The sequence below is a fragment of the Lytechinus variegatus genome, chromosome 14 (assembly GCF_018143015.1).
Source record: "Lytechinus variegatus isolate NC3 chromosome 14, Lvar_3.0, whole genome shotgun sequence".
Classification (NCBI taxonomy): domain Eukaryota; kingdom Metazoa; phylum Echinodermata; class Echinoidea; order Temnopleuroida; family Toxopneustidae; genus Lytechinus; species Lytechinus variegatus.
Genome location: NC_054753.1, coordinates 21,727,063 through 21,751,132, shown reverse-complemented (window position 1 = coordinate 21,751,132; position 24,070 = coordinate 21,727,063). Strand labels below are relative to the sequence as shown.

The 24,070-nt window shown below is 37.1% G+C and overlaps 2 protein-coding genes across 2 annotated transcripts; one reads left to right on the top strand and one right to left on the bottom strand.

Annotated features, from left to right (window-relative positions):
- Window positions 1-2,654: 2,654 nt before the first annotated feature.
- LOC121427799 (ileal sodium/bile acid cotransporter-like) lies at window positions 2,655-10,565 on the top strand. The gene is made up of 4 exons (XM_041624360.1): window positions 2,655-3,468; window positions 8,063-8,256; window positions 8,639-8,843; window positions 9,530-10,565. The coding sequence occupies exons 1-4, from the start codon at window positions 3,139-3,141 to the stop codon at window positions 10,166-10,168; spliced, it is 1,368 nt and encodes a 455-aa protein (XP_041480294.1). The 5' UTR covers window positions 2,655-3,138; the 3' UTR covers window positions 10,169-10,565.
- Window positions 10,566-19,483: 8,918 nt separating this feature from the next.
- LOC121427211 (signal peptidase complex subunit 1-like) lies at window positions 19,484-24,061 on the bottom strand. Its single transcript, XM_041623490.1, has 4 exons — window positions 23,877-24,061; window positions 23,302-23,361; window positions 21,520-21,606; window positions 19,484-20,045 (listed from the first exon to the last, which is right to left on the bottom strand). Exons 1-4 carry the CDS (start codon window positions 23,907-23,909, stop codon window positions 19,902-19,904), a joined length of 324 nt encoding a protein of 107 aa, XP_041479424.1. The 5' UTR covers window positions 23,910-24,061; the 3' UTR covers window positions 19,484-19,901.
- Between the last annotated feature and the right edge of the window lie 9 nt (window positions 24,062-24,070).

Sequence of the window (24,070 nt, the reverse complement as noted above, 5' to 3'; positions counted from 1 at the left end):
CAAATGACGTCATCATTGAAATATAAAAGTATTGCTTTTTAATCTTTGATTGATTTCCTAAAACCCTCACAATATCATTTTATTTTTTTCTGCTATTCTACAATGACTTTTAACTGAGGTTGAACGTCCCCTGTAATGAATTAAGTACAATTGCGATCAAGAGTGTGCTTCAAATTTGAATACAGCGATTTGACATGAGAAGGCCGTCCATGAGAGTCCAGAAAAAATAAGATATTCTAGCCAAAAGATTATCAATTTGGTGCAGACGATCTATCTATGATTTTAAGAATGTCACCCTTTCCATTATTTTTTATTTTCTTAGAACCTTTCTTAGTTAAAGGTATTGTTTAACTTTGTGAGCAGCCGATTTAAAAAATGCTCAAACCAAGATGAAACATGTGTACAAGTGCATGTATGAGAACTAATAAACCCTGAAAACAACCATTATTGAGAATGAAAAGCTAAAACTACAAGGCAAATCCTGATTTTGTAAATAGGCGTCTTATAGACACCAAAATAGTACACATAAGTGTATGGGATGAAATTAAGATGGTGTTTCCGGTCACTTTATATTTCAATTTTTGAAGCACTAAATAATCATTTTCGAACACAATATTTTCTGGGTTTCATTTTTGTAACATATCAGACACAGGTGACAAGTGTGACCTTCTAGCTCATATGTTAACCAATCACTTTAAGCTATGTAGGGCTTACATGCTGGGGCTTTTTGATTTTTTTTTTCATGGGGGTTTAAAACTCTTTTTACCTATACCATTATGACCTTTGCCATTTTTACCTCTGCTATTTTTACCTCTGCCATTTTTACCTCTGCCATTATTACCTCTGCCATTTTTACCATTGCCATTTTTACCTCTGCCATTTTTACCTTTGCCATTTTTACCTCTGCCATTTTTACCTCTGCCATTATTACCTCTGTCATTTTACCTCTGCCATTTTTACCTCTGCCATTATTACCTCTGCCATTTTTACACCGAGCCTGCTTCTCAGGGGCCGAATCCTTTAATTCATTTGTATTGCATTTTTGCAAATATTTTGTTGCATTTGTTTTTTTTATTGGTTGAAAAACCTTAAACTTGAACCTGAAACTTGCAAAATAGGACATCCGGTTCCCAATCACGCACCTCTAAGAGTGAGAAAGCAGACAAGTTCTTTGGAGTGAGATTTGCATCTTTGACCCGTTTTGGGAGTGACAGAGAAAATGAAGCATATTTCTTCCCTATATAGTATCACTCCAAAAGGATTGTGATTAGAGACTAGATTAGTTCTAAGGACAAGTCCACCTTAACAAAAAATTGATTTGAATAAAAAGAGACATATCCATCAAGCAACACTGAAAAATTCATCGGATGTAAAATAAAGATATGACATAATTCCTGGCTGGTGTACAAATAAGGAGACTATGACTTCATCCACTCACTATTTCTTTTGTATTTTATTATATGAAATATTCTAATTTTCTCCTTATTGTCAAGAGTTAAAACAATTAATTCCTCCCTGAACATGTGGAATTAGGATTATTTAATACTATAGGTTCAGTCAAGTTGGTCCTTATTGTCAAATCTACATGTATACAAAATGAAATATTTTATAATTCAAACAATAAGAAACAAACGAAATAGTGAGTGATGGACATCAAAAACTGTTTTACTCAATAATATTGTGCATATCACTGTTTTGTGAAAAATAAGCGAAACTTTAGAATATCATAATTTTTTTCATTTTACATCCGATTTTGATGACATTTCCAGCACTATGCTTGTTTCATTTTCTTTATTTATTCAAGTCAGTCTTTTCTTGGGGTTGACTTGACCTTTAAGAGACTACCACTTCTTGTATTAGTAGTACTATTACTACTACTATTACCACTACTTACTACTACTACTAATATCACTACTATACTTCTACCACTACTGCTACTACTACCACCACCACGGCTATTTACTCTTATATCTACTGCTACACTCTAAAATACATTGGGTAAAAGTGCTCCATGACGGTAATTATGTGTCCAACCGTCATTGGGCATTTCATTTGGGCAGATTTATTTTTCCAGTGTGATGAAAATGTAGCCAATTCCGAAGTAATTGCTGATTATTTTTTTAACCTTACTGGACATTATCGGGTAAAATATTGCCCAAAATTGGCTGGACACATAATTACCCTCTTGGTGGTAAAGAGTTTCCCAATATTTTTTTACAGTGTATTAACTTCTACTAATACTATTAGTAACAATAATTATAACAATAATAATGATATTAATAGTTTTAATAATGATTAGAATTTACTATACACGCTCTTTAAGAGCTAAATTAGCACTTCATGATTTTTTAGAGGGAATAATGACCTAAAATAACAATCATGTAGCATTATAATATCATCTACTTTGATTATAGGGAACGGCAATTTCACTGCTATTTTCTAGAAGGAAAGGTATGTAGATTCAATTGTAATGTTGTTTTTAATGAAAATATCAATCAAAATATAATTGATTTATTTAGAATGTAAGGAAGGACTTTTGTGGAACTTAAAAACCTTTGAATACACATAACAAGCACCTGGCTGTACGGGGAGACCAGCATGGGTGCTGAGTATAGTTAACCTCGGCTACACAATGGTTCAGTAACACCGACGAGACCTTGAAATATTGCTGGATTTCAAATAACGCATTCGTCGTGGATTGGTCTGGTTTTGGCGTTCGTGGTGTGGCCGGGGCGTCAGATATGATTATAAACGGGTCATGATCGTGGTGAGGGCCAATTTTTAGATCGTGTTCGAAACAAGTGAGTTGTCATTGCCGGATCATCCAAACCCATGATGGATTTTGAACAAGATCGAACTTGGTTGGCATGTTGACGATTTTCCAGTGAGGATTTCTGTCTAATTTTTATATATATTATACGGATTTATAGGGTGTACCGCTATAAATTCTTTACCGAGGATAAAAGTCCCTTCCAATTTGATTTTACGCTAATTATTCCACCAGCTTGATTACAAATATGCTCTTCATGGAATTAGAAACAGTGATCTGTTAAATGATCAGCAGAGAAAACATACAACAGATTGTGTAAAATTGAAGATTTCTGTTTCTACATCACTAAAGCCGGTTCTGCCAACATAATGGAGGCGACATTGTCTTCGCAACCTCCTGACACTTTACTTATAGATGGAATGAACAGCTCGATCGCGATGTCCTCTGTATCATCCCCTGTCTCCCTATCACCGATTTCGACGTCGACGGCGTCGATGATGACGTCTGATTTCGAGACCACCATGATGGGGTTTTTGAACGGGACAGAAGACTACCTGAACGGTACGACCTCGGGGTACTCAGAGCCGCATTACCTTACGGTCCTGAAGATCTTCCAGAAATGGCTCTTGACCGTGGCCCTGGTTTGTATTATGCTTTCCATGGGAGCTGTCATCACGCTCAATGACTTTAGAGAAACGGTAAGCGATTATGTTTGTTTTTTTACTTTATGCTTAAAGGGATGATCCGGGCTGAAAGTATTTGTAGCTTAATAAATAGAGTAGAATTCATTGAGCAAAATGCCAAAAATTGCATCAAAATTGGAAAACAAATAATAAAGTTATTGAATTTTAAAGTTTAGCAATATTTTATGAAAACAGCTGTCATGAATATTTATTAGGATGGCTGATGATGTCACATCACCACTTTTTCTTTTGTATTTTAATATATGAAATTAGGTTTATTCAATTTTTTCCTCCAAGAAGTAGAAAAATTAAGATTGGCAACTGATTAGTGCATTAGATATTTATTGCTGCAACTTATTTCATTAAAGGGAGACATATTATTTACACAAGTATGAAATCATGAACATCTGACTATGAATTTATGTAATAACATAAGAAAACGGAAAGTGGGGATATGACATCATCAGCCATCCTAATGAATATTCATGACGACTGTTTTCACAAAATATTGCTAAACTTTAAACTTAAATAACTTTATTATTTGTAATCCGATTTTAATGAAATTTTCGGCATTTTGCTCAGTGAATTCTACTCTATGTATCATTTGAATTCTTTTATTTCTGACATATTATTCCCCACTGATTTAGAATGGTGAAAATTAATGCGACTCAAATTCTTGATTGTGTCTACCATTTCAATTTCAGAAGCTCACGTAAGATATGCGTTAGGCAAAGAGGAGGCAAACAACTGAATACATCCTCACTCCCCCCCCCAAAAAAAAAAAAATCAAATAAATGATAAATACGGTAGTATCAATAACACCAACAGCAATGATAATAATAGTAGTAATTATGATAATAATGATGATAATACAAATAATTATACTAAAGGTAATTATTACTATTCTTATTATTATCATTATTATTATCATTATTATTATTATTAATATTATTATTATAATGATGATATATATTAATGATGATTAATCAAAAAATAAATGACAATTGAAAAATACAGGTTAAATAAGAAATGGGAAAAAAATGAATAGAGCCTTCAGAAATATGTACCGATTTTCATTTGCAATTGCCCTCTCGTAAAGAAACAGTCCTAGACTGAGACTTATTTGAGCTCTAATCTGCGATCTCTACTTTATTTGAGCTCGAATCTATAATATGTACTTTGCCCAGGGGTTATAACACTCTGCATTAATTCGTTACCGTGCATGAAGTAGATAACAGCAAGTTAATCGAATAATTAAACTGAAGATATCTCGTTCTAAGATGATCGAGATTTGTAGCCCGTGACAGCATTCCTGCTCCCGGTCTTTAAAGAGTTACGATCGATCCATTCAACCACAACTATGGAAAGCAACGTCAATATTTGAAATACTTTTTGTTAAAATATTCTGTAGATATGATGTATATTTACACATTAAATGTTTTTCTTGACCATTCAGTTCACGGGACATTTGGCAAATTTCCTATAGAAAAAATATAGCATTTATAGGTTTCCATGTACTCGAGGTTGACTCTTTGTAAGACGGGGCCCGGATGTACATGTACTTGTACAACATTTTCAATGCCCGTTCTTTATCTTGTATCAACATTCGGTGAATTATGCCTGGATATGCAGAGGGCCCAAAAATATGAAAGTGTAGAAATACCCCCCCCCTCCTTCATCCCTCACACTCCACCACCCTTTCTTTCTCTCTCGCAAATAAATGGTCTGACAATAATATTTTAAAAGAAAAGCACTTAGCTGATGTGACACAAATAGTGCAGACGCACTGTCATCCAAATATTAATTTTACAAAACGTTTTCAGTTGCAAAAATATTTGGCTTATTTATGTTTGACTTGGTTCTTTCCTGAATACCCCGTGATATTATTGACACGCTCTTTAGGCACGTGAACATTCTATCACATTCAAATTTGACGAAAAGTTTGACTCGGTCTCAATGTTACTAAAATTCTGTCAGGAAATCCATTATGAGGTGAACTTGAAAAAAAAAACCGGCCATTAACCTTGCACTACTGCAATGTTTAGTTTACGGATTTGAAGTTGTCATTTTGGGAGTATCATTAATTGATCTTATCTCAGAGCAAAGTTATTAAAGGCCCCCACCGAAGCAAATTTTAGGAATGTTTTATTTAGTAAAAAAGGCAGTAATTGGAGTTTTAATGAATTAGCCTTGATAATTTTCACTGGATTAAAGTATCACCAAGGCATAAGTGCTCGGTCCTTCGCGTCAGCATAATTTGATTAAAGATATAATTTATAGCTTTACACAATTACCACATCTCACAAATGACTATAATCTTTTTTTTTTATAAAGAACGTAATTTTTTGGGGGACAACAATGTCACTATTTTAAAAATAGTGACATTGTTGTCCCCCAAAAAATTACGTTCTTTATAAAAAAAAGATTATAGTCATTTGTGAGATGTGGTAATTTTGGTCTAGTCATACTGGGATGATTTCACGAGAATCGGGTCAGTTGACTAGTTTATGACGATTAGAATATGTACATGGGATCTGGTTTTGTCATCGAATCTTACCTTACTATTTTTTTCATTACTTTGCACAATCATGCCAGTGTTGTCATGATGAATAGGCAAGCTCCCTGTAACCTACTGCACCGATAGGCAAATTGTTTCAACATAAAATATATGTGAAATTTGGAGGGGAAAGGTGGTTAAACAAATCAAAAGAAAGGATAAGAATGTGTAGTGCCCTATCAACAATTCTATTATCCATCACAATGTTTAATAATATATCTAACGATTGAATTCGATGTCAAGACTGGATTGCCAGTTCTATTGAGGTAAATGATTCGTTAACAAACCAAAAAAAAAAAAGATTGCCAAAAGAATTCTATCCTTTTAAAAGTAATTCAGAAACATTCTATCGTAATGCAATTTTAATTTTCAAGGGAGTTAACCCTTTTCAGTCTTACAAATTGCACAAACTTGGTAGCACACGAATTACCCGAATGTGTACCTAACCTGATAATAATTTCCCCCATGTTTGCTTGACAAGGGCAATTAAAGGCTAATTGATTATTCTTTATAGACTTTGTTCGATTGATTTTGGTTTAGGTTTGGTTTTATTCATCTATGAAAATCAAAATAAAGAGTCGGGTTGAATATCACTTATGAAAATTGTAACATGATGAAACTAAAAAGAAATAATAATGATATGTCCATCTATATCATGTATATAGCGCAGTTGCTATGTGCATGAACTAAACTGCATGTGCTTTAATCCTTGGTATCATACTCCGGCTGTTGCTGAGCCGCCATATAAATAGGTGCTATAAGCATTCGAGTAATAAATCATACCGGGTACCCATTCACCTCACATGGGTCGAGTGCAGCACAATGTGGATAAATTTCTTGCTGAATGAAATAACGCCAGAGCTGGGATTCGAACCCACGACCCTCTGTTTCAAAGTCTAATCCACTGGGCCACAGCGCTCCAGAAATACGACTGGATCACTTTATCAACAGCGATTATAATGGCTCAATCATCCCGAGACGACCCAAAATGGAAATTCATTGCAAGGAAAAAAAACAAATCTGCATCACAAAAAGTAGAATGTAAAAACTTACCAACTATTGCAAAATATCAAGTTTTGTTTTACACTTTAAACAGAACATGATGACTTTTAAAAATGGTTGGATGGACCATGACCCGATGGTGGATCAGAATCTCACTTGAATTTCATTGGTTGTCCTCTCCAATACAAATCCAGTCCATTCTGTGAACACTGTATACATTAACTTAAATCACTAATGAGACTTTTCCAGGGTTTTCTCATTTATTTCTGAAAAGTTTCCTTACGTTTCTCAGTGACCGATCTTGCTGGGTTATACACTTTTTGTATCATGACTTCTGGTTGGCCCATGCGCCTGACCCAGATCTGGCACTACATTATGTAAATAAATAATTATGTTTCAGGAAAATGGTGAATGGAAAAGTTATAAAAATGGGATTTGGGAGGAAGATAGGGACAGCACCGGTTCGCTATTTAAAAGAAAAAACATCAAACTTGGATTTGAAAAGGAAAGTGATTCGTGCATTCGAGTATACCAGTACGTCTGTACCCATGTGTTGTGTATCAGGAAAGGAGATCGCGATTCAGGAAGTTATCATTTTAAATGTAATATTTAACAAAGTACATACAAATGAAAGGAATAAGTATTCCGGATGTCTGATGATATCCAACTATTGATTCATGTGGCATAGATATCCAGAGGCAGGATCCTACCTAGGAAGGGGGTACCAATAAAAAGGGGGGGGGTGGCGACAACCCCTTACTGTTTCTCAAGTAGTATAAGCGAGGTGCCTTGGCCGAGTGGTCTAAGGCGCCGGATAACGCCATGACAGTCCGGGGTTCGATTCCCAGCACGGCCCTTTTGTAAATGAAAATGCTTGATGCATTATTACCAAAAAAAAGATAAAATGGGAACGAGAAGAAACTCTCTAAAATTCTTATCTAACCTCACCCTGCCGCCTTGTACCACTATCATAATACCCCGATATCTTCCCGTTAATAGCTGCATGCCTTTGTTTTCTTCCTCAAACAATATTTATTTTCTTCTATCTAGTTTCGTCATCCGGTCGGTTTTGTCATCGGGTTCCTCTCCCAGTTTGTGACGATGCCTCTTATTTGTTTCTTGACCGCCCTCGCTCTCCGGCTGGACCCACCCTTTGCGCTGGGACTTCTTATCATCGGTTGCTGTCCCGGAGGGACGGTGTCGAACCTCTTTACGTTCTGGACTAATGGTGACGTTTGCCTAAGGTAATTGATGCAAGTTAATGGTGTAAGGAACTTATGATGCGCACCATTGTGACGAAAAAGATGACGATGATGGTGATGATGATGATGATGATGATAATGATGATGATGATGATGGTGGTGGTGGTGATGTGATGATGATGATGATGATGGTGGTGGTGGTGATGATGATAATAATGACGACGAAGATAACGCCCTTGAGAATTATATTGGCGGGATAGGCCTATATGAATATTTTAAATAGGCTTGATGATAGTGGTTTTGTAAATTATGATGATGTGATGATGATGATGATGATGATGATGATGACCAAAATGATAAATAATGCCAATATAGCTACCTAAACTAGTCTAAGCCCAAATTTCGTTTCCTTCCCGTTAACCAGTGTGTGCATGACGTCGATATCGTGTGTTGCTGCGATCGGGATGATGCCGTTGAACCTCCTTATCTACTCGAGACGATGGACATCGGAGCAGACCAAAGTCCCTTTCATGAATATTTTCACCACCCTCGTCACCATCATCGTCCCCGCTGTCGCCGGCATGATCGTCAGAAGATATAGCATCAAATGGGCCGACAGAGTCTCAAAGGTAGCTAGGCCTACGATGGCTGTTACAAAGAACCCTGGCAGTACACCATATTGGGTGTTTTGAACATTATTTTTATAACCGGATGGTTTAAACATTTACCCCCAAAAGGCTGTTCTAATGCACTTTTTTACAAGATTTTTCGAAAATTATAAGTCACATTGTATTTCAGCAACCCCCCCCCCCCCTCCATGTTAATAAACTTGTAAACACAGTCATCTGGGGGAGTTTCATGAAAGGACTTGTCAGACGTTTTATCCGACAAGTCCCATTTTATCCGACAGTTACCATAGGAACAGTGCCTCAGCCAATCAAAATCATGGAAAGATGTCAGATCAGACAACTTGTCGGATGAAAATATTGATGAAACGCTCCCCAGATTGTGATTTTCTTTATTATATCCCCCCACGCGCGCGCGCACACTAACACACACACACACTTTCAAAATCGATCCACTGTCCCTGGAGATGAAGATTTTGTTATTAATTCAATTGCCTTCAATTCCCAGATTTAATTTGGTTATAATTAATTTGGTTATAATTATATATATTCCCCGAATCCAATATTGGACCTTTTCATGACTTCAAATCTCTTCGTGGCTCATTGCACACTGGGACCAGGGAATTGAATAAATACGTCCTTTAATATGTGTATTTCCCCCTTTCTTTTCCAAATTTGAATAACTCTAGTTCGGAAGCATCATGGGGCTCGCGACGATCCCAGTCTCGATCACCCTGATCGGCATCATCAACCCAGGCATGTTCACAGCCAGCTGGGAGATATGGACGTCGACCGCGGCCCTCCCCTTCGTGGGCTACTTCTTCGGATACGGCGTCGGCCGGATCTGTCGACAACCGAGTTACAAGTGCCGGACCATCGGGTTCGAGACCGGGATCCAGAATTCGGCTCTGGCAGTCACGATCATGCTCCTGACCTTCGCCGACACGGATCTGCTGTATGATATGCTGACTGTACCGTGTTTCTATGGCATCCTCAGCTTTGCTGATTTTCTGTTTTACGTCGCGTTTTTCCGCATTCGGGCCCGCTATCGACGCCGCAATGCATCACGGGAGAAAATAGATAAGGATGACGACGAAATCGAGTATGCTGGGAAGGATGTGACGGGAGAGAAGGGAAAAGACATTGAGCGTTACCATGGCAATGGCATCCCGATGCGGGAAGAACTAGACAAGAAATATCAGCCAATAAAAACAGCGGGAGACGATGACGTCACTCATCAGTCGAAATCTAACGGACAATACCAAATAATCGGCGAAGCCGATGACAGTAAAAATCTGGATATTGCTTTAACGATTAATGAAGATTAGCTAGGATTCGTCGCTTCTAAAATCATAACATTTGATAAATGGCGTTATCAAGATATCTATAGGGCATGGAAAAGTGCACATTGGTAAAGAACGGTGCGGTTGTTAAAGAAATGCATCAGTTGTGAAAAGTTGAGCTGGTGTTTCTTCTTTGGGGTATCGACTAGGGGAGACGAAGATACCCCAGGAGAAAATAGGACAAATTAATTGCCGTTTTCCCCTTTTTCCTAAGATTAAAAACAAATCATATGATATCTACAAATAGAATGTACAGTGTATACAAATAAGGTGAAAATTTACGACTGGTTGCCAATATTCAGCTGCAACTAGAATTATTGCTACAGGGGCCCTTTGCAGAAAGAGTTGCGTTTAAACGCAAACCAAAAAATAAATTGCAAGTCCCAAATGCGCGCTGCTGATTGGTTGAAAATCAAGTTGCGCATGATTTTTAGAGTTGCGATTGATTGCAACTCTTTCTGCAACGGGCCCCTGGTCTTTCATGACGCCTGTACAATGTAAGACAATTGTGTAGCAAATCATAAAACGAAATGTCCATTGAGAATGATACTAAGAATCACATGATTTCTTTCCAGAGTGGAGGGGACGAATATGGGGATGAAGGAAAGGAGCTGTCACTTGATGTTATCTTCATCAAACCCTTTTGCAATGACAATTTCCAAAACCCTATCGCAAATGCAAGGGCTGAAATCTCTCCCCAAAGGTAGGGGACCAGGGGCTGGAAAATTTGAAAGCAAAACAAACGAACAAAAAAGGTTATCACCCCAAAGTAAGGTCATCTCGTCCAAAATACATGTTTCATTTCGATTTTGAATGATGTATTTCTTTGAATCATAAAATACAAAAAATAGTAGGGGGCATTTGATATGTGTCCGCCCACTACTTTTTTGGGTAGGGGAACAATCCTGTATCCGCTTGGTCGTTGGGGCCCGTTGCAGAAAAAGTCGCATTTAAACGCAAACCCCCAAAATCAATCGCAAGTCCAAAATGAGCGCTGTTGATTGGTTGAAAATCAAGTTACGTGTGATTTTTTAGAGGTGCGATTGATTGCAACTCTTTTTGCAACGGGCCCATGAATTCTCAACCACACACTCTCCCTCTTAGGGAAAAAGTCATGCAATCATAAAATTGATGAAGGTCAATGCAAACTCTCCAAATTAATTGCCCCTAAACCAAAAATAATAATATTTAAGTATTATCAGTATACATTTGCATTATTGTTTGCATTTTCAATGTCGTAACATGTCACATTAAATGGTTAACAGTATGTATCGATGTTTTGCCATAACTATACATATATTCTATCGTGTCGCCTTTTTGTTACAAAATGCTATATACCTGTAACCTGGATTCCAAAAGAAACTCAGCCACCCACCTTTACGGGGTCCGACCACTTGACCGAAGGTCCGCGAGACCGAGGGTCCGCGAGACCGAGGGCCCGCGAGACCGAAGGCCCGCGAGACCGACTTTTTTTTCCTTCATCAGGGGAGCGTTTCATTAATATTTCCATCCGACAAGATATCAGATCTGACATCCTATGGTAACTGTCGGATAAACTGTTTACGGGGGGGGGGTAGAGCCAAAACATTTCCCGGTAGTGGGCTGTAGTGAGCACGCGAATCGTGTGAAACACTTACTGCTCGCCTGAAAGGGCTCTCGGGGGGTGTTTCCGATACTTACAGTAGAAACTTACGTTGCCTAATTTCACTGACACTACTTAATCATTACCTCTACTCATTTAACGTTTATTTTTTATGGTAATTCTGCTACATGATCTTGTCCATTCAATGTTTAACAAGAAAACAGGAAATATTATAGAAATAATACACCTGGAACATTGAACCTTCATTATGGGCAATCCAATCTTACATGTCCTAGATTTTTTTCATTTAAACAACCAAAAAAAAGGAAGACCAAGAAGGTGAAAGTTTTAAAGAAAAGAACGTACATTAATTTGTCACTCAATTAAGAGTGCCGGTTGAAATCAGTATTCCTCCGGGAAGCCTGTCCTCGAGGAATGGTCCTCCGGGGGAGTTTTCATGGGGGAGTCGCCCTCCGGAGGAGTAATCCTCTCGGTGAGTTGTCCCCCCCAAAAAAAGAGTATGAAGACGAGTGAATATAATAAGAGGAGAGGAAGACTTGAAAAAAGAAATCTTTCATGTCACTGTATAAAATTTTCGCTCGCGCTTCGTGCTCGCATTGCCTGTCAGGTGATTCACATATCTTGTTCAACATGGAGGCTTAAATATCAAGTTTGGAATTCAATATACAAAACATATTTCTCCTTGAAAATCGAACTTTCATTAATTTGTGTGATTTACAAATTGATGGTTAAAAAAATGCTCTGCTGTAAAAATGTCAGTTTTATGGTCTGAATATTAACATTTTCTGCTCGCTCTCGCGAAATTGATTTATCAGGTACCTATTATTCTCATGCCTTCCCTAAAGTTTTCAAAATATCCCTTTTAACGTCTGATTGTCAAAATGTATCAGCTAGCGCTGCCATGCTTGCATTTTGATTTGTGAGGTATTTATGTCTCAAAAAACTACTTAAAATCCCCTTTTCATGGCAGTTTATAAGAAAATTTCGGCTCCCGATTTGCGCTCGCATTAATGGTTAAAAATATGTCAACTGATTACTGAAGCATCCTATTCATGATTATAAAAGTGCTTGAAATGTACATTGTTCAGGCCATAATATCATCAGATTCCTTGCCCTCATTATGCATTAATAAATAAGGTATCAATTTAATAATTGTCCCTTTTGTTTAATCTCGCGCTTAGCAAGATGAATAAGAAGATATATAGTCATCATATTCATATGATAACATGTCCTAAGGATGTCTAGGTCCTTTGTCCCAAACTCAAAGTAATAATAAAAAATATCAGCTCTTTATCAAGTGCGATTTTATATCCACCTTACAATTTTCCTACAAGTGTTTGAAATATAAAGCTGAAATTGACCCCCTTTTTCAAATCGGAATATCAAATATTTTAAGCTCGCGCTTCGCGCTCACCTTTATTTTCATGCTAAAAGATGTATTTAGAATGCCTAGATTCTGTGTCTAAATCTGAAACACGCGCGCGCATGTTCATTCAGTTATCAAGTTTTTTATCAATATCAAAAACTTTCTGCAAGCCCTTTGTGCTCGAATTATTAATGTAAGAAGATCCCCTCTTACTCATCCTTTTCATGATTTACAAAACATGAATAGTGTCCCGTTCTAGGTCTAAAACTAGAATTTTTCCGCTCGTGCTTCGCGCTCGCATCAATTGTTTAGTTATGTAGCTATCTTTTCATGATTTTCTTTATGTAGAAATGTCAAAATTTTTCTGCTCGCAATTCGCGCTCGCCTTATTTGATTGTTGAAATATGTAACATCTTTATGGCTAACTGCAAGCAGGTAGGCCTACATTTCCGATCATTTCAAAACGTGTATCAAAAATTTCTGCTCGCGCTTCTCGTTCGTAGTAATAATTGCAGGCACATCTTTTTATTCAGAATGTTCAAATTTTAGGAAAAAATACATACAATCAACAACAAAAAAATTGCTCGCGCTTCGCGCTCACATTATTGAATAAGGATTATGATATTATATATTTACGTTGATTTAAAGAATAAAGATGAGAAGTGACTCATATGACTACTCCCTTCAAAGAAACAAACAAAAAATCATCTTCGAGCGGCCGATCGGGGAAAATATGGCTGAAAAAAAAATCCGGGCCCCCTATTTGCGGAGGCTGGATCCGCCCCTGCCCCTCTATACACACATTTGGATATCTATTTATCGAGCGGTCGAAGCGAACGAGCGATAAAGAAAAACTTTTCTCGTTTTTAATCACATTTCATAATATAAATTTTAAAATATTATGAGAGAGCGAAGCGAGCAACCCCAAAATAACCACTTTTTTGGTTTTCAATCGCATTTTCAAATAGAAATTTTAAAGTATGTTTTTTTTTACTAATTACTTAAAATATATTTTCTTCCCTAAAAAGTGGGGGGATATTTGTACACGCCAACCGCCCACTCCAAAAAGTGAGTGTGTGGGGGCGGGGGTATATCCCGGGGTTTACGCCAATGGTTGAGTATTCTGATGTATGGCCAGCCTTTTTTTAATATAGATTTTTTTAACGGATTAAGGTGAGCGAGAGCAGCTAAGGAACAATTCAAAGAAACGTCGGACCTTCCTCGTTTCTCGCGGGGGGGGGGGGTAGGTACACCCCCCTCTCCCCTCCATGCATCCCCCCCCGGAACGCGCTTCCCGTGCTCACTACTGGCACCTAAACTGAAATCCTAGTTACATGTATCGGAAATATCTATATATATACTCGGAAATATTTGGCTCTGCCCCCCCCCCCACCCCCTCCTCTGATAACAGACACCTGTTACGCCGCTGCAACGAGTCGCCTTAAACCACTCGACCGCGTCAACCAATGAAGGGAAAAAGTCGGTCTAGCGGACCCTCGGTCTCGCAGACCCTCGGTCTCGCGGACCTTCGGTCTAGCGGGCTGTCACCAACTTTACAAGGGCACTGCACAAATTTCAATTATACCCCCATTCCACAGAGAACAAGACCTAAAGACCTTTGAAAGACCATGAATTCTGGTTGATCTTTCAGAGGTCTCTCAATGAACCTACAATGGTCTTTGAGGTCTTACGCGAGTCCTGATCAATCTTTCAGTGGTCTTCGTAGTCTTAACGGTTCAAAACAGTATTACAACGGTCTTACAGAAAAATGTTTGTTTTTCAGTGGTCTATCAGCAGTCTTTCAGCGGTCTTTCGATGAACTTTCAAGGGTCTTAATGGTCTTGTAATGATCTTTCGGCAGTCTCTCAAGATTTTTGCGGAGACCATGCAGGAGAGATCATTGAAAGATCATTCAAAGATCATTCAATGAAAGACCAGGCAAAATCCATGGAAAGAATTCTGAAAGATCTCTTGTTGCATAAAAGATCTCCGAAAGAAGGACTAGGAGTCTAAGACCAGTAATACAAGAAACATCCAACTGTCTTTCAAAGTTATTTGAGGGGTCTTTCTGAGCCAATCAATCAATTTCTCCAATCAATTCCCCTAATCAATCAATCAATCAGTAAATCAATCAGTCAGTCAAGCAATCGATCAATCAATCAATCAATCAACTAACCAACAAATCAATCAACCAACCGATCAATCAATCAATCAATCATTCAATCAATCAACCAATCAATCAACCAATCAATCTATTCCCCCATCAATCAATCAATCAATCAATCTATTTCCCCAATCAAACAAACCAATCAATCAATCAATCTATTCCCCCAATCAAACAAACCAATCAATCAATCAATTAATCAGTCAATCAAACAATTGATTAATCAACCAATCAATCAACCAACCAATCAACAAATCAATCAATCAACCAACTAACCAATCAACGAACCAACCAACCAATCAATCTATCAATTAATCAGTCAATCAAACAATTGATTAATCAACCAATCAATCAACCAACCAATCAACAAATCAATCAATCAACCAACTAACCAACCAATCAACGAACCAACCAACCAACCAATCAATCAATCTATCTATCAACCAATCAATCTATTCCCCCATCAATCAATCAATCAATTCCCCCAATCAAACAAACCAATCAATCAATCAATTAATCTGTCAATCAATCAATCAATCGATTAATCAATCAATCAATCAACCAACCAATAAATCAATCAATCAACAATTCAATCAATCAACCAACCAACCAATCAATCAATCAATCTATCTATCAATCAATTAATCTATTCCCCATCAATCAATCAATTAATAAACCAACCAATCAGTCAATCAATCAGTCAGTCAATCAATCAACCAATCAATCAATCAATCAACCAACCAACCAACCAACCAATCAATCAATCAACCAACAAATCAATCAATCAATTAATCAACCAACCAATCAATCAGTCAATCAATCAACAAATCAATCAACCAACTAACCAACCAATCAACGAACCAACCAACCAACCAATCAATCAACCAACCAATCAATTAATCAATCAATCAATCAATCAACCAATCTTTCGAATAATGAAACATCTATATAAGATGACATGACTCGTGATCCAACATGAGATGCTTATCGTTTTTATGCAACTTCTCGTCTCTTTACCTTCTTCAGCAATCAGGAGCCCGGAACACAAAGATAAACGAAGGAGCGTTGTGGCCCAGTGGGTTAATCTCCGGACCTTGAAACAGAGGTTTCCTTCGACAAGAAATTTATCCACGTTGTGCTGCACTCAACTCAGGTGAGGCGAATGGGTACCTGGCTGGAATTTATTCCTTGTAATGCGTGTGCGATGTAATCTCAGTAATTACGGCTGCCAAGTTACAGCTGGGGTATTAATATCCAAGTCTTTTGGAAGCGCATATAGAGACATAATTATAATTGTGATATGCGCTCTACAAGAGCTGTGTATTATCATGATCATTAAGTGATGAAAAGGAAATATAAAAGAACACTTCTTATTGGGTTCTGGTCAGTATTTTGAAGTAAATGTACTTGTAACATTTATCTTGATTGGTTGAGTCAATTTTTTAATAGCAATTTATCGCTCATCTTTGTGTTACGCAGCCAAGGTCATAATGTATTCACTGTCATATTGTGTAACGAGAGATACTATTGGAATAAATGTATCATTATAGATCCTATTTGAATAAATGTATCATTGTACGACATCAGCATCGAACGCAGAGGGCTTCACTAATTTGCAAACTATTTGATACCCTCTACGTTCGTTGGACGTGAGCCTCACATCGTTTGGGCAGCGTATCTCTTCTGTTTTTTTTTTCACTTCCCTCACTTTCTAGCTCTCTCACGTGCCCCCTCCCCCTTCTTTCTCCTCTATCTCTCTCTCTATCCATCGCACCCCCCCCCCCCCCCTACTGAGCCCCAAATCCCCCCATTCATTTCTCTCATCTTTTGATTTAATCATCACTCTCTCTCTCTTTCCAAGCCCCCCCCCCAAAAAAAAAGCGGTCATAATTCCCACTTTTTATATATTTTTTTTTTAGTTTGGTTATCCGTGAATGCACTTCCATGGACACATTTAAACGTTACCTTAAGACACGCCTATTCAATACTTTCTAATCTTAATTGTTCCTGAATCTGAATCTATTAATATATTTGTACTTTTTCTTTCTTTCTTTCTTTCACTGTGCCTTGGGCACTCTGCCGAGTGGATTTGGAGCATTACAAATCCCATATATATTAATATAATTATCATTAAACAAGTAGCATCACTGCATAAAAGGAGGTTAACAATTGTTAAGATATCAGTTCTACAAATTTTAATAAGGTCACTGAAATAATCATAATTGGCATTGAATTTATGGATTCTTAAAAATTTAAATAAAGCAACTTAGCATGAAAAAGAAAATGAAATGAACTGCATACAGATACAGTATACAAATATCAATATATTAAATAGTCAGACTTACATGTAACACATTAAATCAATTATAACCAAATTAAACAATATAAATACTTGCTGACAAAAAAAGGGTATACATGTACATGGAAACATAGACGGTATGAACTAAAAATGAGCTCTAACATAGTTTTCAAGCACAGACCCTGACTGAAAAGCTTTAATTAATCAGGTCCCAATCGGGTCATTACACAGGAGTAGCACAAATCCAACTTCTGAGAGGGGCTTTTTATACCAAAATCTCAGTCAGTGCATTTAGGTTTCATAATTTAGGGGTCATTTCATAACGCTGTTTGTAAGCTAAGGGTGACTCTATTAAGAATGACTGGTGATCCTTGCTTGTGGTAAATGATATTCACCATTAAATGATGGGTGATTATTCAGTGTGTAAGAAAGGTTCAACAGTCGTTCTTTATACCTCGGTCACATTTGCTCTATGGCAGCCATACGGCGAGTCGAAAACAGCTGTGATATTCAATTTTATTCAAACCACCTAGATATTTAGCTGGTACAAAAATGTTATAACGGCTGTTTTTCGACTCGCTGTATGGCCACCGAAAGAACAAATGTGACCGAGGTATAACTTACAAACAGCTTTGTGAAACATCCTCCTGGGGACCTATTCATAAAAGTTGTTATAAAAACAAATTTGACATTACAGTAAAACCAAAATTGAAAAGTGTGCACATCTCATGCTTAAATTAACCCTAAACTTCATCAATAAGTTCCTCCTTAGTTTTTGACGTCCTCACTCAGTTTCTTCTGCATTCAATCAATTACTTATGTGGCTTAATCCTAATGTTGATCAATTTTGACAACATTTTAAAGCTTACAATGTGCTTTATCAAACTCAATAAAAATTCCAAAAAGTTCATGTTGGGCGACTATTTGTGGGGCTTGGGGTAGCTGGTCACATATCAAGGAGTTTCCAGTGATTTTGTAATTACAACTGATTCACAAGTCTCCTCCAATGTGCCACAAATTCACGGGAGGAACTAACTAGGCTTGAGGCACAAACAAATACAGAAAGAACCCACTCAACAACACTCGGTCGTCATCACATATCTTTCTTCACATCCCAAGAACATTCAAATCGATAGGCGATAGGTCATTTTTCTGTGTTTGCACTAAACATTGGAATGCACTACTTAGCACATTCAAACAGTGCCTTTCTATTAAATGTGTTCAAGAAGATGCTCAAATCTCATTTGTTATTGGAAGTAGGTTTTTCATGTTGTGCAGTTTTTATTTCTAGTTTGTACCCTTTGTTGTATTTGTTTCTCTCATTTTGTATACTATAGTGCATTGTAATTTTTGAAAAAGTGCTTTATCAGAAGTAATTATTTAAAGGACAAGTCCACCCCAACAAAAACTTGATTTGAATAAAAAGAGATAAATTCAACAAGCATAACACTGAAAATTTCATCAAAATCGGATGTAAAATAAGAAAGTTATGGCATTTTAAAGTTTCACTTATTTTCAACAAAATAGTTATATGAACGAGCCAGTTACATCCAATGATGACATCACTCACTATTTCTTTTGTATTTTATTATATGATATATTTTTATTTTTTCGTCATTGTCATGTGAAATGAAGTTTCATTCCTCCCTGAACACGTGGAATTCCATTATTTTAACATTTTGTGCTTCAGGCAATGAGGTCCTAATCATCAAATTTGTAAAAAATGAAATATTGTATAATTCAAACAATAAACAGCAAAAGAAATAGTGAGTGAGTGACGTCATCGACTCTCTCATTTGGATGTAAGTGGCTCGTTCATATAACTATTTTGTTAGAAATAAGTGAAACTTTGGAATGTCATAACTTTCTTAATAAATCAACATTTTTCCGAGGTGGACTTGACCTTCAAGGAAACACCCATGTGAAACAAATGAAGGAATGATAAAAGGGAAAGGAAAAAAGCAATCTTCCATTATAAATAAATTTATGGATTAACCTGTTGACAACTGAAGTCTGAAACTCCCATAAGCTCTGCACAAGGCCCATCTAGTTCCAATACGAATTCTAGAGCCGTTGGATAATAAAAGAATCATTCCCTTTTTGAGGTCTTAAGTTGTTCAATACAAGGCTGTAAGAATCTAAAGTTTGTATTCTGATTGATATTGGAATGGACTTTTTTTCATGAAGATAAGAAATAGAACAAACCATCACATTCTTCCAATAAAACAATGAACAAATGACAAAATAAGAGAAAAGAAAATTCAAATGTGAAATATCGAAGGAAATCTATCTGGATTTGTCTTTCCTTTTCCCCGACTTGCGTGCAGATTGTGCTGTGTTTTCAACTACTGGTGCAGCGGCCACATGCTGCTGGGGTTTCTGCCATGCCACTGGGTTTCTCCTGTACATCGGCCAGGGAGGTAAGGTGAGCTGGAAGAGACAAAATAGAAATGAGATTTTTTTTTCCCTTCTTATTACAATGAGTCAGTTTGAACAAATAATGAAACATAGGAAGACAGACTGATCTGAAAAGTATTTTTTTTTCAAAAACAAAGCAAGAACTTTGGGGCTCACATATATCACAAAAGAGGGTCATGGGTTCGAATCCCAGCCTGGGGTAAATTCATCCACACTGTGCTGCACTCGACCCAGGTGAGGTGAATGAGTGCCCGGTAGGATTTATTCCTTGAACGCTTAAGTGCCTATTAATATGGCGGCTCAGCTACAGCCGGGTAATAATATGATACCAATTACCAAAGAGCAGTTGAGTATATGCACATAGTAACTGCGCTACATACATGGACATATTATTATTACATGAAGTCGACAGAGTGTTATTCATTCATTCATTCCTTAATTTACATCAAGTGAAAGACACAATACTTCCTAATATGATATCATAAAATATAATCAATTAATTAACTCTTTTACACCAACCATTCAAAATTTACACTATTTGTGAAAAAGGGCCCCTTGGTCCCGTTTCATAAAGACTTGTTACAATTACAAAAGTCCAATTTCTATAACAAGTTTGTCATCAGCCAATCAAATCTAAGGATTTCAGTAGTGCTAAACTGTTATCACAACTTTGTAAATATAACAAGTTTTATGAAACATGCCCCTGGGCTGTGATCCATCAAGTTTTTTCTGAAAAGCCAAGTGGACTCTATGGCCCGTATTCTGAAGTCTGGTTTAACTTAAACTTAGGTTTAAAGTTGTGGTTTAAGTATGGACAGCCAATTGTTACATAAATCACTAACAGTAGAGATATCATATCATTTCAGCTCATTTGGCTGTAAAATCATTCATAATTGTGTAGGAAGTATTTATAAATAAATGATTTTCTTCACCATCGATGAATCAGGAAAGAGCACAGTAAACATAAGAAAGAAAGATACAACTTAATACAAATTTTGACACTTCCTATAATTTTAGTAGAGTTAGACCATGGTCTAAGTTAAACCGGACTTCAGAATACGGATCCATGAGTCATAATTGTACTAAGATCCGATTGCAATAATATCGCAGGGTGTGCGCCAACCTGCAACGCACTGCAACTGTGATCCGATTTGTTGCAAATAGAAAATCACAGACCAAATCTCAGACATTTGACATATCAAATCTTCCTGCGATTCCTCAGTGATTTTGATATCAGCCGATTGGAACTGTCCTTGATGACGTCACAAGCAGCTGCTGCAGCGCAGACGACATACGCGTAAAAGAGAAGATGCCATTCATCTTGTTACATACAGTAGCTGTTGCAATGTGTGCACTGGCCTGTGATGTCATTGCACCAACCGGTCAGATGCGATTGGCAATTTCGTACAATCGCATTGCATAATGTGCGCTGGGCTTACAGATAAGACTGTTTCATACGATCTTTAAGGGATGGTCTGGTACTTACTATACAGGAGAGAACAAAACCAGCACCGAGAATGTACACCGTCTGTACAAACTGCTCACAGACATAACCCCAGATGAACCCTACAATCTGCAAGGGAATACAAGGTGCAACATTTTATGAATCACAAGACTTCTTATCAAAAATTAATTTAGTAGAAAACAAACTTTTTCTCACTTAATTCCCATTCATTGTGTTGATTAATCAATAACCACACAAAAAGTCTTTCACCCTATTTAATGAATATGTTCTCAATTAATGCAAACATTCACAATTACTTTACTAGAGCATGTAACAAATTCCACAGATGGACCTTTTCAAATGATATATCTAAATATTCAATACGACATACTGGCCCCAATAGTTTAGACTTGAACACATATAATACACAATTTAATAATGCTTTTAAAAGACAAAATATAATCATATAATTATGTGCCAACCATAATTTTATCATCACCACTATTTGATTATGTTCTGTTGATATCTTTGCTTTGTTTTATGTTATCTATTTTTTCTTTGTGTGTCCATACTTTTGTTCTTTTTAATGAATTTGGAAATAAATGCTGAATTGAATTGAAAAAAAAATACATCACAATTTCAGATGGAAAATGAAGGTGATTGGGCGGTAGCGGAATTTTCGGGAGCCTTCTGATAAAATTGGAAGGGTTGGCATCTATGTCGCTATATTCAAGGGATCCAATATTCAAGCAATCATTCTGAACATTAATCTATAAAAGCATGCAATATATTTCAAAACAGTTACATGTAATAGCAAAACTCAATAAAAGATGCTGTTATGAGCTACTGAAAAAAAGAAAACAAAGGTAATAGAAAGAGCAAATTTGTCCCAGAAGGCTAAGATTACATAAAGAATGATAGACAGTTTAATGGAAAGAGGATCCAGAATGGGAGAAGGAAAAAGATGACTAGATAATGGGGGGAAAGAAGAGGAATACAAAAAATAGAAGGATGAGGATGAGGGAGAGGAGGGGAGGAGGATGAGAAAGATGAAGAAGAGAATGTTGAGGAGGGGGATGTGGTAGTGTAAAATGAAGAATAGGATGAGGAATATGAGCTGCAAAAGGGGGGGGGGGTGAAATTATGAGAAAGCACAAAAGGAGAAGAAAGATGAAGAGGAGATAAAAAGGGAAAATGAAAAAGAACACTACATGATTATGAGGAAGAGGAGCAGAAAAGGAGAATGAGGGGGGGGGGGAGGAGGAAGAGGTGGTGGTGGTGCATAAGGAGGAGGAATGGGATGGAAGAGGAAGATGATTTAGAAATGAGATGAGGAAATGCAGAAGAGTAGGGGTGAGAAGGTGCAAAAGGAGGAGAAAGAGGAGGGATTGCAAGATAAGGAGGGTGGAAAGAAGAGGATGGGGAAGAGGAGGAAGAGGGAAAAGAGGATGGGGAGGTAGATGAGGATTGGAGGAAGGGGCAAGAAATAAATAAAAGAGGGGGAAATGTGGAGGAAGAGGAGGAATTAAATGAGAATAAAATGACTGGCAGATATGAAGGAAGATGGATAAGATACGAACGAGGAGGGAGGGGAAGAAGGGGAGCACTGGAAGAGGAACTAATGATCATCTAACAATGTAATAATCATTATCATTTCTTAGGATACAATTACAACTAGCCAATGTATCAACAAATTAGTTTGCAAATAGAAGGCTTTATACATTATTTATGAATATCCTCCAAGGAGATTTAAAACTGTCATGGCTGTGATTTTCATACATGTTGATTAGAGTAAATACACTCAAAATACCAAAATTTACTTACCCCAAACAGCATAATTATTGCCTGGAATATCTGCTCTGCAAGTTTCTGTCCCTTATAATCCTGTGAAACATTTAGAAACAAGTAAAAAAAATAGTTAAGTTTCATGAGTGCTCCTAATATAAGTCACTTAAAATTAAACAAATAGACAATTAAAATGCAAATTTTGAATCTCATCTTGCCAATTGCCTTGCCTCTAACATTCCTCTAGTCTTAGTTGATGAAGTTGATTCTTGATCGATTTTCAAAGAATTGATTTGTTGATAAAAACATTTTGAGGCAGGATTCTGAAAATAAATCCAAGAAAGTTGCCAAGTCAAGATTTGTAGGCGGTAGGGCCTAGTCTATTCAAAGCCTTGCGCCTCCAAAACAGATTTCAAGACTCGTTTCAGTCGATTGGATAAAAAGGTGTGCCGGGCCAAGGCCAAGCTGAAGCTCTCTCTTGATCTCTCCTTTTTCAGCTTTTAATATTTCTTCTCGTTTCCCATCCCCATTCCATTTCATCTCAAGCTCGACTACGACAAACTCGTATTTCAATGGATGGGACCACACTCAAGACACTCGTTCAAAATACTTACCATATGGGTTGGTACGCTGTCTAAAAACCCCATTCTGTCGAGTTTACTTGTAGTTTCTTGACTATCACTGATCTTGACAATAACCACTTGTCTAGAAGGTCTAATATTCAGCTGTAATGAATTTTAATTCGCCCGGAATAATCAATAATACGTGTCAGAAATTCAGACGGCCACAACAAACATAAAACTAACGA